The following is a 17,463-nucleotide window of genomic DNA, read 5'->3' as shown; positions in this document are numbered from 1 at the left end:
ATTAATAATTTATGATTAATCCTATCAAAGGCTTTTTCCATATCGGTATAAATTACGTCAGTTTGTGATTGATTTTCAAATGAATCCAAGATTGCGTGTTTAAATATACACAAATTTGTTATTGTTGATCTATTTTGCCTAAATCCGTGTTGGTCATTTGATAATAATTTATTGCATAAAGGTGTAATAGTATTGTTTACCAATTTTGAGAATAATTTAGGAATTATTGACAGTTTAGATATGGGACGATAATTATTAATTAAGCATTTGTTGCCTTTTTTAAAAATCAGGGATATATATGAAGATTTCCACTGCTCAGGAAAAATACCTGTTAACAAAGATTTATTAAATAAAGAGGTTATATTGTGTTAAATAACTGAATACATCTATAGAGAGTTAATATGACAAAAAAAAATCATTGTTATTTAATATATAATAATTACTTAATCGTTTCACACTTTCATACAATGTAAGAAATGCAATTTACTGAGTTTTAGTGTTTTAGTGTTAATACTTAAAATATTGTATATTGTTGAATGTTGACCTAAATTATTGGAGTAATTTTTTCTTCAGTATTTTATCATGTTGTGTTAGAATGAATTCTTACACAGTCAACTAGATTAAAAATCAAGAATGCTTTCTTGGGATTTAAATATAAGTGTGCAAATACAGATTACACTTTTTTTTGAGTGAAATGAATCACGTTGAAAACCATGATCTTAAAAAATCAAAATTTCTATACATTTAATTTTCTTTCGTCGATTTCTTTTATTCTGAAATTTCAAAGTGGGGTACCAAAGGATAAAGTAAATCGACTTATTTTTCTAGGAAATTAAATTCCTATACCATGTCTGCAAGTCTATAGTACATATTGATAAGAAATATAATAATATTATTATTTATTTTTAATGATAAATATGTGCTTGATGGATGTTACAAATATCTTTTTAATTCTTGGATGAATATAGTAGTTGACAGACATTTTAGTTTACAGACAATAGTAGTTATGACAGACTATATTTCATCCTCCACTGAAATTGGTTTTTCTCGTTTTTCTTTTTTATTCTTGTAAGACGTACTGTAATCCCCTATTCGCAAAGATATAAAATTGAGAACAGCAAGATAACAGTTGGTGATTTTTTAGATATTTCTGGATATTATTAAGAAATTTATATCCACGCGATATACTCGTTGAATTTCAACTGCAATGTCTGATCATTTTTTATTGAATATTAATTTTCTACAACAAGTTCCAAATCAACCTGATCACCAACAGAAACTTAGTCGTAATGTTTAATAGTATAATTCGTGACCTGCAACAACCTGGAATGTAAGAATCTGGATTTTAAAACCTTTACAGTAGAAATCTGAGCTGTAAAAATCTGCAATACTAGACAAATATTTATTCATATTTACTTTCAACAGCTCAATCGTTTTCTTCCTACAAATTGTCAATTTGTTATATTTTTGTATATCACAGTTCAATGCAATCGGGGAAATGCGAAGAAAAAAAACTTTCAAAACATCGCGGCAACCAGTTTGAAAACCACCGGTCTATACTTTATAGTTTATACTCTATACTCTATAGTATATACTTTATATATAGGTAGTGTCAGTGTTGGGCAAATAACTTTTAAAAAGTAATGGAATTACGTTACTCGTTACTTCACATATTTTCATTTAAATTACATTTGCGTTACCTAAAATTATTTTTATCACGTGACGTTACTTTTTCATAAATAAAGTAGTGCGTGGTAGTGCGTTACAAATAATGTTACTTTTTTTTAATCTCTGATAACAGTTATCATTTCTTTTTGAACCATATTCAATTCATAATATGATATATTTTACAATATATTTTAGACCTACTACCTAGAGATACCTAGTGTACAACATTTAAAATAATATGTAAATGTACAATTATCATTCATTTCACCTATTAATAATAATTATTAATTATATGGCTATAGTAAAGTAGGTACCTATATATGGTTAAATTTAATTGTATACATTTAAACTTAAACTACACATGTCTCTAATACTAAATACAACAATAAGGCAAGTTATTTTCTAATAAACAAGTGAAACTAAATGATACAGTGTAATTGGTAATCGTATGGTATTCCAATGATATTCGTAAATGGTATTAATATAATATGTATAATATTTATACTATATGTCTGTATAGTATTAATTGGAAATGGTGACTGCAGTCTGGTAAGGTATTAACATCGAGGTAGCCGTTAGGTAGGTATATCAGTTTTAAATTCGTAATTATAGCCATATAGCCATATAGGTTGATAGCCGATAGGCGTGGCTTACTTATAAGTCGTAAATCATAATTCGTTTTAATTAACACATTGAGTACCAGGCCAAAAATGACAAAACTGACCATTCTGACCGGGACATTTTTTTATAATGTGTTTATAATATACACGTGTATCATTATCAATACACATGGCACAATTAAACATATTAGTTGTGTATTGAAATTGATACACATGGCACTCAAAGTGTTAAATTGTATTTTTAAGCCGAACTCTTTTCTTTCTGATAATGAAAGTAATAACATTAATTCCTGGAATGTTTAATAATATTGTTAACTATTATCGGAATCAAAAGTAAATAAAATTGATTTTAAATTTTTCTGGAATATCTTATTAGCTTATTTTTGTACTACATTCAAAATTATTATTTTAAGAAATAACGTGGAAAATAACGCATTAGTGCGTTACTTCATAGAAATTACTTTTAAAAAGTAATTGCGTTACAATTGCGTTACTGTAAGTAAAATGTAATGAAATTACTGCTGCGAAAAAGTAATTGCGTTACAGTAATTTGTAATTTGTGTTACGTTACTACCCAACACTGGGTAGTGTACCCAAACGTCTTTCCGTTTAACATCAAAGACCCGATTTGTGTCGTATAATATTATCGTCGGTGTTAATCGCAAAAGTCTTAACCCTTTTTTGGGGTTTTGGCCTTCGGGATTATATGTGATTAAGATTAAGAAAAAAAAACCACACCGTACTATGATAAAGTCGCAACTGAAATTATATAATTGTATCCTCCATGAAATTGATAACCATCGTATGGTAATGATTTTCAAACCTAGAAAAATTCGTATCTTCATATTATCATTGTAATAAATTATGGAGATACGAACTTTGCGAATTAGGCCCGAAATGTTTATAACGCGCTTTTCTACTCATATAAAATTTACCATTAATTTGGACTTGCTGGATTCAGGCTAACGTTATGTTATTTCAATGGTGATTATTTATAATATTTCGTTTTTCGCAGGAGCCGATTACGAACCGACGGTAAACGAAGTCCAAGTTCCCGTACTGGACAGAGATTTGTGTAACACATGGCTAAAACAGAAGGACGTTAACATCACGGAGGGAATGATATGCGCTGGGTACGAGCAGGGCGGCAAAGACGCGTGTCAGGTGATTATAATTAAACAATAACTCGAGGCCTTGTTTTATTCGACCGGATTCGCTGAAAACGCGAAAACTTATTTACTTATAAATGGGACTTTTTGCGAGGCGTTGTTTTTATTATCTATGTACAGTGGACCATGATAGACAGCCCGGTTTTTCGGGCTTTTGTCTTTATTTCAATAAATATTGTCATAATAGTTTGTAAACTTTTAATTATTGATATAGGTATAAGTACAATTGTTTTTATAAAATATCTGGTTCGTTATATTTAAAATTGATGTTATCTAGTTATTAAAAAGGTAGCATGAAAAAACTGTAAGTGTGTACATTTCGAGCAAAGCGAGAGGGTTTTTTTACCAATTCGGGCTGGTCAAAATCTTTGCCCTCCTCTATTGAAAACTGAAATGACGCCACTCACATAAATCAGTCAAACAATTGGAGTAGATACCTGCATAGGTATTCATTGGAAAATGTGTGCAATAAAAAATTATGTATAAAATGTTATATTTAAAACACGTAAAATGTTGCCTAATAAAAATTAAACTACATCATTTTTACGGTTGTTAACCAGTTGCTTCTCGATTCCAAAAGCGGAATTATCGGTAAAAACTAAATAAAAATATAATATAATTATAAGCTAACCGAACTGATAAAATATACGTTGATTAGATAGCGTATTAGCGTAAAACCATTATTTTTTCACTGTGATCGGTATGGAAGTATCTTGTTTCCGCCAAAAGATATTATACCTTTCCCTTTTCCACCAATTTGCTTTTCTGTCATTTAAAAAAACAAACAGGATATAGCGTTTGAATAATATTGATAGATTGTGGGGGTGTTAGAGGGGCTGAAAAAAATTAAATTATTATGCTAAATAGGTTTGGAAACTGGAATAATAATAATATAGCACGTTCTCGGGGGCTAAGGTCTAATGGTTCCAAAGGGGCTGTTATTGTATGTAACTATTGAGAAGGTACCATAGTAGTTAGGTATAGGCGCATTTAAAACGTAAAAAATACCCTTATAATATAATTAATTATGAGAATAAATTGAAATGTTTAGTTGTATTGACAAATAAGTAGGCAATCAAACTAAAAATAATTACATAAACCAATATATTATACTTAAAGTAAATTTAAAAAAAAAACATCAAATCAATGGAATACAATTACTTATGAATTTGTCAAAATAATATTCGCTTGATGACTGATAGTTATATATATTTTCCTATACATTTACTCATCGATTTTTTACTTGAGCTACCCCTAAAGTAGCATATATTATAGGTATGTAATACACATTAACAGCTCTAGCATAGGTATAACCAGCAGATCATACATTCGTGGAGCGCAATTATTACAACTCTCAATAGGGGTTTGTAATAATTAGTGGGTATACGGTATACCTACCTTTTAACCTGCAATACCGTCGCTACACCTCGCTTGGTTAGATTGTCCTACCTCACGGACTTCCTGCAGTGGATACGCCCCAGGATACCGGTTATAGATATCCATAATCACGCACTCCACGAGTCAAATGGTTTACAGTGGCGTGCTCGAGGGGGGAGGTTAGGGGTTATATCCCCCTATTGTATTTTTTTGCCGACCTACAGAAAACGACTTATTATAGTTATTGCAGCTGTTTAGAGTCATTAATTTTTTATCAATTATTAATTTTAATCGTTAAGTCAACAAGCTTGAAGTTTAATACGAGGATCTTAATATATTCTTGCAATAGCAGTTGAAAAATATATAAATACAGTCACAATTTTATTTTTATAAGCATTTAGTTCGAACTTTGACCAATTACGAAAAAATCACGATAATGTGCAAATTATTTTGAGTTAGAAATTCATAAAAAATGTTATTTTTAAATCTAACTATTTAAGATTTGATAATTTAATACAAGATTCCTCATAAGTTTGTCTACCTTTAACAAAATAAAATGTTTCCCGGAAAGTCAAATTGAGCGTTTGAAGTTCAAATTTTAACATCATTGGATATACACTCGATTATCATGTAGCAATTTTCTTATATTGTATTTTTTTTTTTTTATATAATATATAACAATACATTTTTATTTGTTTAGTCAAAAAGCAAGAAAATATAATAAACGGCCCCTAATATATTTTTACAATAGCAGTTGAAAAATATTAAAAATACATATGCACAATTTTTTTTATAAATATTTAAAGTTTGAATTTCGACAAAAATTATCAAACTTAAAATTTTAAATGCGGGTAAGTGGATGTCACTCTGTTGTATAGTAGGTTACAAGTGGGTCAATGTATTAATATGTATTGTATTAAACTTGAATTCAATTATATATGATAATTTGTATCCAGGATAAAAAAAAAAAATAAAAACCATTGTAAAACCATTAGCTTCTAAAATGATTTGGTAGTTAAAATATACCTATATATATTAATAACAACACTATTTCATCCACTTGTAGCCTACTGTATAGCAGAGCGACTTCCACTTATCCGCTTTCTATTGTTTATTTAAAAAAAATGGTGTCCCCCCATTTAAAATTCCTGGGCACGCCACCGATGGTTTATATACCTAATAATAGCTAGTATACATGTGATTTCTCAACAGGGCGACTCGGGAGGTCCGCTGCTGTGCCCGATGGAAGGATTCAGAGACCGGTGGTTCGTCGGTGGCATCGTCAGTTGGGGCGTGGAGTGCGCTACACCAAGTCTGCCTGGTGTGTATGTCAACGTGCCCATGTACACAGAATGGATCAAGAACAACATACGCACCGACCAGCTGTTTTCATCGACAGACGACGAGTATTGAATGCGATTTTTCACGAGCAACACGCCATCGGCTGTCATCCCTTCGTCGATCCAATCCCCATGCCCATCATCACCTATCTACCGTTTGAAACTGCAATTGACTGCACCGTAATCTGCAGCGGTTTTCGCCTTTTGGTTTGCCCCACTGGAAAATAAAATATCAACGAAAATACTTATAATATAATAATATAATATAGGTACCGGTTTAGTATAGTGCACTTTTGGCTTTCATCGAGCAAACGGAAGTATTCCATATTATACAACAGGTATTGATATAGCGTTTTACAATATAATATTGCCATGTGCAATGTTCAGTGTATTAATGTTCCACGGCCACCTCTTCCATGATTTTGATCAAAGGCGATCGGGTTCGATTGAAAAAATATATATATAAAAAAAAAAAACAATACAATAATATTAAATTTCAACTTATCCGGACGACGTGTACGACGGCCGCCGTAATATTATTATCGTTTGATAGGTATAATATCATGTAAAACTCCGCACAAAACTCGCAATTTATGTAATAATTGTTGATTCGTCCACATAATATTTAATTGAAACTCTTTAGGCACTTAGCTACTATAGGTTTTCTGGGAGCGATAGGCACGATAGTTTCGTATTGCAAACTATATAATATTATATGCAGACGATGCGATGGTTGGATATCATACACGGAAACAATATTTCCGACATTTTTCAGACGATAAATTTTCTCACAAGATTATCGAAGTTTACAATATGTCGTGGTTTGCGCTACTATACTATATCCATATAAGACGTTCGTTGATACGATATTTTAACATGTATCATCATTGACGGTACATCGTAATATTTGTTTAAAATAGGTAAATATCCGTCAAAATATGTCTTGCAACTTTTATAGAAAGCGTACAACACGGTATACGTTTAAACAAAGTGGCACATTCAATCATAATAATATGGTCATCCGTCCAACAGCCTACTCCTGATATTTTGTAAGTTTATTGTAGTCTTACTTCGTTTGGAACTTTTACTCGAATTAATGATAATGTTGTAGTATAGTCGTTATACTATAGCGTACACAGTCATACGCAAATTCTCAGACTTTTTGAATACAAAATATTCATAATAATATACCTTTTTTTCTTTGTTCAACCGACAGCAGATGATAGTCTCTGTTTGAACAATACTATTCCTCTGCTGCCATCGTTTGTTGGTGGATAAAATTTATAAATATACTAATATACCTAGGTACTTACAACTTTCCAAACGGTTTTTAATTTCATTCCATATAGATTAATTACGTATTATATTGCCGCACACGGTCTTGTTTCCAGTAAACGGTATCCTTAGTTTATAATTTACAAGGCGATTGACATCTGATAGAATATATAGAAAATAGTTAAGTCATATATTTATTGTAATATTGACTATGATTGCAAAGAGATATTTTTTTATCGGAACACTTAACTATAATATTATTACCTATAAAACGTTAGCTTGCGATTTTCAGCAAAACTTTATTAATTTTCTATACGCACGCCAGGTACAACAACTGTAATGGTGTCACTAGTCACATCTTCCGTTATTATAATGTTTAATTAAAAAATAAATAAAATTGCTCATTGAAAAACACACACACACACGCACACACTCACACACACATTGGTTAGAATATTATTACAATAATTGTAATATAATATACTCCAAAATGTCGTGTGGTAAAAGCGTAAGCGATAAACAATCTTATGTGGAAGTCCTAATCTTCATGGCGATGGAATTATAGACAATAAACATAATATTTTACACATTATTCCAAAGACAAAAAGTGAGATTTTTTTATGTAAATTCATTTAAACTTAAGTAACAATTAAAAAATAACACTAATCTTAATGCCAAAAATATGCTAAGAAATAGTTGCGCGTATATTTAATATATTACCTATAATATTGGACAGTGGGCTATTTTTGTAAAAACAAATAGATACATTAAAAAACAAAATGGAATTACATATTTTATTTGATAATATAATACGTACCTATATTATATTAAGTTGCTTAGGTAATTACTAATAAACTTTCCTACGAAATGATAACTATACTCAGAACACCTTCTTATGTAATTTCTATTTAAATGAGTGGAGTTCGATTATTTTTGCCTGTAATCATATTTTCAGACAAACCACAAAAAACTATAATCAATCAAATAAACTCAATTAGCATAATATTCTGAAGTTTGATATCAATCAAAGTAAAAGTTAGTTATATTTGATAGGCTTATAGCCAGTCTTATGTAATATACCACTTATAAATTATTAGTTGGATAAGTATTACAATTTTCGAAAAACCACTATTACTTTAGCTCAAGCTTTAAATGTGATTAGTTTTCAAAAAATTGAAAAAAAAACATAATATAATAAACAAATATATTTAAATATAATATTATAAGAATAAATAAATCATGTTTGACAAATGACAATATAATATAAATTAAATATAATTACTAATAGGTACCTACGTGTAACTATAATATATACTTACGTTAATGTTCTATCGTAGATTAGAAATCGTATAGGTATGATCTTTGATGTGGTTGTACAACACGTACAATATTATAAAATAATATAATGAAGAAATTTAGGGCGTGTATTGTTTCTTTAAAAATTGTTTATGTTGCGTTTGGTTTATGATTGGTTATTATATTATACAAATATTAATATATTTTATGATAAATGTTTTGGCGATTGGGAAAATGGAAGTGTTTATTTTTCTATTTCGGATGTCCTGGTGAAAGGGGTCATCAACGCTAGTGAATCATGGTATGGGACCTGACAATAGTTTGTAAAAAAAAAATGTGATTATCGGAATGGAAAATAATGATTATAATAATGTACCAAGCTGTTATTTTTGAGGACAATTTATATAGTCGTGTTATATTGATTTTTGTACTAAAACAAATATTTATATATATTAAAAATGTACGTTAAACATACTTTAATACCTGAATGCAATTTTATGTAAGTGATAGGAAATTTCATAGTTACCAAAAATATTAAAACTATATTCATGGGGTGAGAATATGAGAATGTTCTGTGAGAAACTTTTAAAAGTATTTTGTTTTGGTTCTAATTTTATTGTGTGAGGTTTGAATGGTTCTATGTGATATTGTAGTCTAATATAGAATATTATTATACCTATTATGTTAGACTATATAACACAACATTAAAGTATTTAGATATATTATAGGTGTTAAGATAAAAATTAAGTAAGTTGTATTGTAAAAGAAATGTTCATAAAACTGCAGCATAACACACAAACGATAACAGACAATTCAATGTTCGTCACATTATTGAACATTTTCATGCTCATCCCGAGTGTATTTATAGAATTTATTAGTTAGTACCTATTGTAATATTGTAATTGTGTGAAGAAGTAAAATATATATAATTTTATACTTAAAGATATATTAATCATAATTTGTTACCAACAAATCACAGAAACGAATGGCAAAAATAAATTATTTTTACTATTGAATTTTTTTCCGTTCGTTAATTTCTTGTGTGTGCATTTTACTTTTATTGGTTGTATTTTGAAAAGAAAAACTATTGATTATAGTTATAACGATGTTACCGTATGTATCCGATGCCTAATGACTTAAAGTAGATAGAGATATAATTATTTATTAAATGTTATATGGATAAGGAAATTAGTATATTAAGAAAAAATTAAGTTGAATATAACGTATATTTGTGTAAACTAGAATAAGCAACGAATTGTCTAGTAAAGAAAATTATAAAGCTTGAAATCGACTTTTTATTTTTCATTCCTACATACACCATTATCCCCCGGCTATTATAACGTACATGCATTATTCAGTTTTGAGAATGGACATTATTGTTTATATATTAAAAAATGTTGTTTTAAAATTATTAAGTAAATTTGTTTTTTATTTTATTGATGCATTTATCTAATTATTCCAACATAGTAATACGTAAGACGTAAGTGTTTAGTTTTAGTAGCGTGATTATTAATACTTTTTAATAACTACATAAAAAACCATTTTCATAAAGTATAAACACTTACAAATAGAGTAATTAAACTCAACTTAAATATTAACTGTTAAATATAATTTAATTAAAAAACCCCTTTATAATACCTATGACTTACTATTGATATGTAGGTACCCATGATATAATTAACATGGTATGACACCAACTTTAACGAAAATGAGATACTACTGAGTGTTAATGGAATAAACAATATTTTATCAACTATTCTATGAAATATTGACGTCACTTGGTCCAGTTCAAATTATATATTTTAAAATCAAAAAAGGCGGCAATATTATAATTTATTAAAATAAGACTATTTTTGGATCTAAGAATAAATTATCCAATGTTTGTCTATAGTAAAAATAATGAGAAATATGCATATTGTATATGAGTATACAGAGTGAATTTTTCATCTCATAACAATTATATTACACAAAGTGTAAAAGTAAAACTCCATAGAGTAATAATTTATTACAACTACTACTAAGTATAAAATAAACTAATTGTTCAAAATTAAATTTTTATGTATCGAGGTCATCAGAAAAATAATCTGCAATTATTTGTAAAAAAATAAGAATCACTCTGTATAATATAATATAATTCATTAGTATTATTTTACACTCTATGTTTTTCTAATAAACATTGTATTTTACTTCATTTTTGTTTAAAAAAATTGTTATTCTAGTTTTAAACTTGTACTTAGTTGTTTTCTGATAAAATATATCTTGATGATTACCATTATTAAGTTGATTTGTTTTATTGATTGGACTTATAAATCCATCAACGTCCTAATATGCCTAAATGTGCAGTAGTTACTTGTAAGGGATCTAAGTCCCATGATAAAAGGATCATGTTACATAGATTTCCCAAAGGGGTAAGTTTACAGACAAAGTGGGTTAAATCATGTGTACGAGTTGACAGTATAAATGTATCTACTGGTGAGTCAATAATATTTAATTATACTTTATTATTTATATTATATTTGTGTAACTATAACTATTCAGAAAGAATATGTTCTCGACATTTTCATAGTAGTGACTATTTTAAGCCACTAATTCAAAAAATGCTGAGATATTCACCGAAAAGTTCACAGAAACTGAAAGTTGATGCTGTACTATCTTTAAAATTGGTATTTTTCACATTTATTATAATACGAATATGTGTGTTTTGTTTATACTGTTTAAAATAATTATTTATTTACTTCCATGTAGCCAGTATGTTTGAAAAGTCCTCGGACTTACAGCCGACATGATATGATAATAAACGATTGGATACGGCGTGGTATCGTGTCAACCAAATTTAAAATTTGGTTAGAAATAAAACCGTGCAATCAGATTGTCCAGTTCAACACGACATACAGGACACACGGCGATGGTGTAATAGTATCTTTATGCAGTTCCATAAATTCAGTGTCATATATAGGTTGTATCAGAAAGACATGACAAAAAAAAAGATTCTACTTAAATGTATGATAAAAATTGTGAAAATTATATGGTTAAAAATAATTTCAGAATAAATTATACTCAAGTCAAGAATTTCCAAAAATAATAATTTGGCAATTTTTTCAAATTTTAAATGTATGCCAAATTTTGTTTTTGTTTGTTTATTAACTGATTTTTTGAACTGAATTGAGGCTGCGGACGCCGCAGACGACGGATGAACCCCAGAACGGGAATACGAGTGCGGCGGGCTCTGGCTGGCTAAAGAAGAGGAGGCTCATAATCCCAGGACGGATGGCCTCTGCTAGTCCGTGAAGAGGATCACAAACACGAGATACCTAGGGCGGAGGGCTTAGGCCGGCCCGAGAAGACACCTCAAGGCAAAAATTTAAAACTTAAAATTAAATATTGACATGAGAGGGGATATAGTGGGGTCTGCCCCGGTTATCCCCATTGCGGCTTCAGCCACTTATACATACTATTGTGAGGCATCACGGGGTCGTGATACACACTACACATTTGCATTCGCCGAAGAAAGTGTACCATTCCCCCGTGCGAGCCCAATCTAAAGATGTAAAAATTTTCTTAAATAAACGATGCCACATGAGGGTTAAACAATGTGCAAATAGTAGGTACGGCCCTCATGTAGTACATAGTTAAAAATAAAGTAGGATACTAATATGTTCCTTTAATTAAAAATAAAAGTGAAACAAAATGTCCTAGTATGGAACAAGATGTCCCAGTGCGACATTATTTTCCGCAGGAATATTTTATTCCTCTCGATGGACTTTTTGTTCTGTTTTTTTTTGTTTCTGTCATCGACTTTTAGGACAATAAAAATGTTTAGGTTTCTTCAACAGTACCTTTTCTAATTGAAAAGTGAATATAGTTCTGTACTTTGGGGGGGGTCAAAAGTAATCAGTAATAGTTAGGAAATATAAACAACAAATTAAGAACTGAGATTTTTACGCAAAACCAGTTTCCAAAGAAAATCGATTTTATTTTATTTTAGGTACCTCACTTTAAAAAAAAATAACCTTACATGCTTCACATTTTCATAGAATATATTTTATTTTAGCCTTTTTCTATACACCATGTAATTATCAAAATATTTTTAATTGTTCTGAGATGTTTACGGACATTTTCAGTTTCCAATTTTTTTAGTTTTTTTTTCTGCAACATTTAATATCAATAAAAATTTATTTGACTGTCTAAAAGCCTCAAAATTCAATAGAATGCTGCCTCAGCCAGCTTACCATATTAATAATAACAATAGGTATAGACAAGGCTGGGCATTAACGAGTTAAAAATTAAAATTAAGTTAATTTTAATTAAGTTACTTAACTCGTTACTTTTTTTTTCAAATTAACTTTTAACTTAATAAGTTACTTTTTTTCAAGATCAACGTGTTATCTTAAAGTTAATTTTATTCCAAAAATATCTGAATTAAGTTAATTTTCGTCCGAAGAATAACGCTAATTTTTTTATGTGTTTTTACTTTGATGTATCATTTTAAATTTACCCAGTAATTTTCTTGGACGTAAAGAAAAACTATCTAATAAACCATATAATATGACTGGATTTTTTTTTTTTGCAAATTAGCAAATTTTAATTTTACACTAAGTTAAGTTACTTTTTTTTCAAAGTTAACTTTTAACTTAACGAGTTAACGAAAAAAAATACGAGTAACTTTTAACTTAACTTAACTTAATTATTTTAAAATAACTTAACTTGACAAGTTAAAAAAATCATTAGTTTACCCAGCCTTGGGTATAGATATACTATAAAATATACAAGGTTGATAAAGCTAAGGGATTTTCATTTTTCAATGATTCAGCACCTAAAAAGAAGGAACCTTTTTTCAAAAATTCCATGAAATAATTGCGTTGGGTGGTATATATTTTATATATATTTTGGGCACATCTGATTTTAAATCAAAAAAAGTGAATCCTAAAGAGCATAATTTAGAAGCTTATAAATGTAACCATTTTTTCAAAGTTACAATCGAACATCAGGAATCATGTTTAATTTACTACCGCCTTTAGTAGTTTTTATAGTTCTGCAAACAAGAATATATTTAATTTTTCATAAGTATTGACATGTCCATGCGTGTTGCGAGTATTGTGATTTACAATGATTCTCGGAAACTAATGTTAATTTACTAATTACTACTCGCACGTCATAGACTGTCTATGATAGACATAGTCCAAATGTTAATGTCATGGTAATTGCCTAAATATTACTCCTTATAACATGAAACGCAGGAACTTTATTTTGGTTTATTTAATTATTATTCACTTTCAACTCCATACAATGAGTCATCCGTATGCAACAATATAGTTTGTTGTAATAAGGTCTATATTTGTTTTAATATTACTCTCCTGATTTTGCAAAACTACCAATTACTTAAAATTGCCAAACAGTTATGAGAACACAATGTATCTTATTATACCCATTATATATCGAATACATTTTCTTGAGGTAAATTATTGGAACATCGACAGAGTACAAAAGCAGTGAGTTACAAATTATGATAAATAAGTCACAATTGGTTACAAATGAGTTACAAAATATTGACATTGGCACCGAGTCAATCGGAAAATAGGGCTGACGGTATTGAAAATAATTTTCGGTATTACCGTGTTGATTTCAATACAGGTTTGAAACGGTATACCAAAAACCGAACTGTTTCGGTCTACCGAAAAAACCGAACAGCTTCGATTTACCGAAACCGAAATGATTCGGAATACCTAAATACCGATATGGTACGGTATATCGAAATAATTAATAAAATAAAATCTTACTAGTATCGATATTTTTTACTTTAATATTATTTCACATCATATAGTTTATTATTTACTATAATGTATAATATTATAATCTATATTATTACCATTGATACTAGAAAACAGCACTAAAACTTGCACTAATATATATTTTATACTTAAAATTAAATTCATTTATGTAAACTCTTGTACTTTGCTTCAATTTTTTGAACAACATAAGTAGAACTAGTGGATTTTTTTAAACTGTCCCTACCTATCGGCTATCAACATTTATTACCTATAAAACAACATGATTACATGAACTGGTAATTTATATCTTAATTTGTCTACACTGTTACAGTATAGGCTTAAACTTTAAAAGTAATAAATTTGAAGCTAAGTAACTCACCTAAATGGTAGGTACTCAAGTTGTAGTGAGATAAAAATAAATAAAGTTTATTTTATTTTGTTAATTTTATCTATAGCACTGTTGTGCTCGTACGGGTTGTTCCGTTTGAACGTTGTTTTTTTCGGTAGTGTGAGGGTTCGATTTTTGGAGAGAATACAACAAAAAAGTTTTAAAGATTTATGTACTAATATAATTTTATTGTGAGTCGAAATATATAATTCACTGTATAATTTATTATTGACTGTCAGAACGACGTACAGGTTTAAAAGAGCTAAGACGACTGACTCTACGGTTCCCTGGCGGGTGCCGTGTAGCTACGATATTCCGGGAGTCACCCACACATTAGGCGTTACCCACAGACTACAATAATATACTCTTATATTCTAATACAACAGGCTAATACTATATTATACTAATAGGCAATAGCTAATGCGTTCATAACAGCACCACGATAAGCACCTGTCGAATACCACTTATCACATTTCGTTGACATATCGGCACTTAAATTACATTATTTTTATCCTACTACAGAATATTATTAGTTGAGTATGGAGTTGATAATCTGTCATAGAGTGTAAAATTTATGTGTGTTCACTTACGTCGTATAGCTGTGAAAGGTACTCGTTGATCCTTGTTAGAATAGATATATCTCTGGTTGGTGTGGATCGATGCACGTTACTATTATTTTACGACTTATGTTACAATATCTTATACCATTTATGAGTTGACATTTTTCTTATGTACTGTCGAATATATTTGTATTTGCGTTATACTATAAAGACAGAAAGGATTTGATAGCATGTAAAGATTATGAGTGCTTTGAATTATAATATTGATTAATATTTTTATATATATGTTTTATATATTTTGTTATTTTGAAATTGTAATTTCCTGATATATTCGTGTATTTATACATTTTATAATTATTCGTTTCCTAATATCATAGATTTATGTATATTATATTTTATTATATTTTATTAAATTATGTTTATTCGCTTGCTTCATGCAGTATTTAAAGCAGAGTTTATTATTTGTTTTTTTTTTTCGATATTTGCATGACTCGCATTTTAATTACTTATATATCTGAGTTCTAGTCGCTTAAGAGGAAACTACGTCGGTCCATCGCATAAGTATGTCCGGCCCTTGCTCGAGATCTATACTGCAGATATATTTTGGCAATCCAGCGTCTAGGAAAGACAATGAATTGACAAGCAGTATTTGAAGTGGAGCTTATTATTTGTTTTTATTTAATATTGGTGTAACACATATTTCAATTACTTATATATCTGAGGTCTGGTCGCTTAAGAGGAAACTACGTCGGCCCATCGCATAAGTATGTCCGGTCCCTTGTTCGATATCTATACTGCAGATATATTTTGGCAACCCAACGTCTAGGAAAGACAATGAATTGACAAGCAATATTTGAAGTGAAGTTTATTATTTGTTTTTATTGATTGAGATGTATTTTACATGGTGTTTATAATTTACATTAAGGTTTTTATGTGGAATATAAAGATCGGATATGGATGTATGGATATGTTCCCTACATAGCTTGACATTATTGAAGGATCATTGAGCTCATACCTGGTGTTCAGAACAAACGCAATTGTAAGTTGACTTTGTAAAGAAAGATAAATTTCGTCGTAAAGAAAAACTGATCGGTGTTGTATTGGTCCACTGTGGTCGCCATGAACGTGGACATTTGTGTGGGATTACCGTGTTGCATCGAGGAGTGCCGTATCCAGTGGGTGGGTACTGGGGCACGTGCCCCCCCCCCCGAATTTTTTTTTAGCTTGTTTTATATTATCATAATATATGTTTAATAAAAATTTAAAGTTAAGGCCGTCAAAGTGAACCATTTAGAAGGGGTCGGATTTAGGAAATATTATACATCCATCGTTGTACTATATCTAGTATATTCCCCGAACGCTTTATATAATTTAAGATAAACAACGCTGTTCACGCCACGCGAAATATTTTCCGATGTCATCATAATATTTCTTAAGGGTAATATAATTATTTAAAAAATGATATCACACTGGGCAGTCAGCCAACTATTTGTTTGTGCATAATATGATGAGATTCGGAATACAGTCGGTCGGCACTATCGTGAGTCGATCGTCACGAATAAAACGCTGCACCAAGCACGTTTGACGTTGGGAGGCGTACGACTGTATCGGCTGGATCTATATATTATGCAAATCGCTGGTCAGACCAGCTCGGTCACAAGGGACACCGGTTGCAATAATGTACAGTTACAAATTGCTCAAAACGAATCTATTTGATGACCCGCGTATTCGGTGAAAATGAATATATAAGATGCCGGTCTGTCACAGAACACGGGACCGGCCGCATCGCATACGGACCTACGAGGGCAGAACACAGTAGACGGGGCAGCAGCAGCAGTCAACACAGCGGGCGAGACCAAACTTATAAATACGAGTGCGGAGCAGCAAATCTAGTCAGTGTGTGTTCAACGGAGTTTCTGCAGCAAGACCCGCCCAGGTCAGACTTGCACATATGGACTTCATACACATTATATTTTGGTTACTGTCGCAGTACATTTATTAA

At 30.1% G+C, this 17,463-nt stretch overlaps 1 protein-coding gene across 1 annotated transcript in view; it reads left to right on the top strand.

The window, feature by feature from the left end:
- LOC100570053 (atrial natriuretic peptide-converting enzyme-like) overlaps nucleotides 1-10,032 on the top strand; it is a 133,302-nt gene extending 123,270 nt beyond the window's left edge. The window contains exons 18-19 of the mRNA XM_029486831.1: nucleotides 3,304-3,452; nucleotides 6,047-10,032. Coding sequence (XP_029342691.1) covers nucleotides 3,304-3,452; nucleotides 6,047-6,247 — 350 coding nt within the window. The 3' untranslated portion in view covers nucleotides 6,248-10,032. The remainder of the gene's footprint in view (nucleotides 1-3,303; nucleotides 3,453-6,046) is intronic.
- Nucleotides 10,033-17,463: the final 7,431 nt, after the last annotated feature.

This window comes from Acyrthosiphon pisum, chromosome A1 (assembly GCF_005508785.2).
Source record: "Acyrthosiphon pisum isolate AL4f chromosome A1, pea_aphid_22Mar2018_4r6ur, whole genome shotgun sequence".
In the NCBI taxonomy this organism is placed as follows: domain Eukaryota; kingdom Metazoa; phylum Arthropoda; class Insecta; order Hemiptera; family Aphididae; genus Acyrthosiphon; species Acyrthosiphon pisum.
Note: the sequence above shows the minus strand (reverse complement) of the source record. Positions and strands in the feature narration are given on the sequence as shown.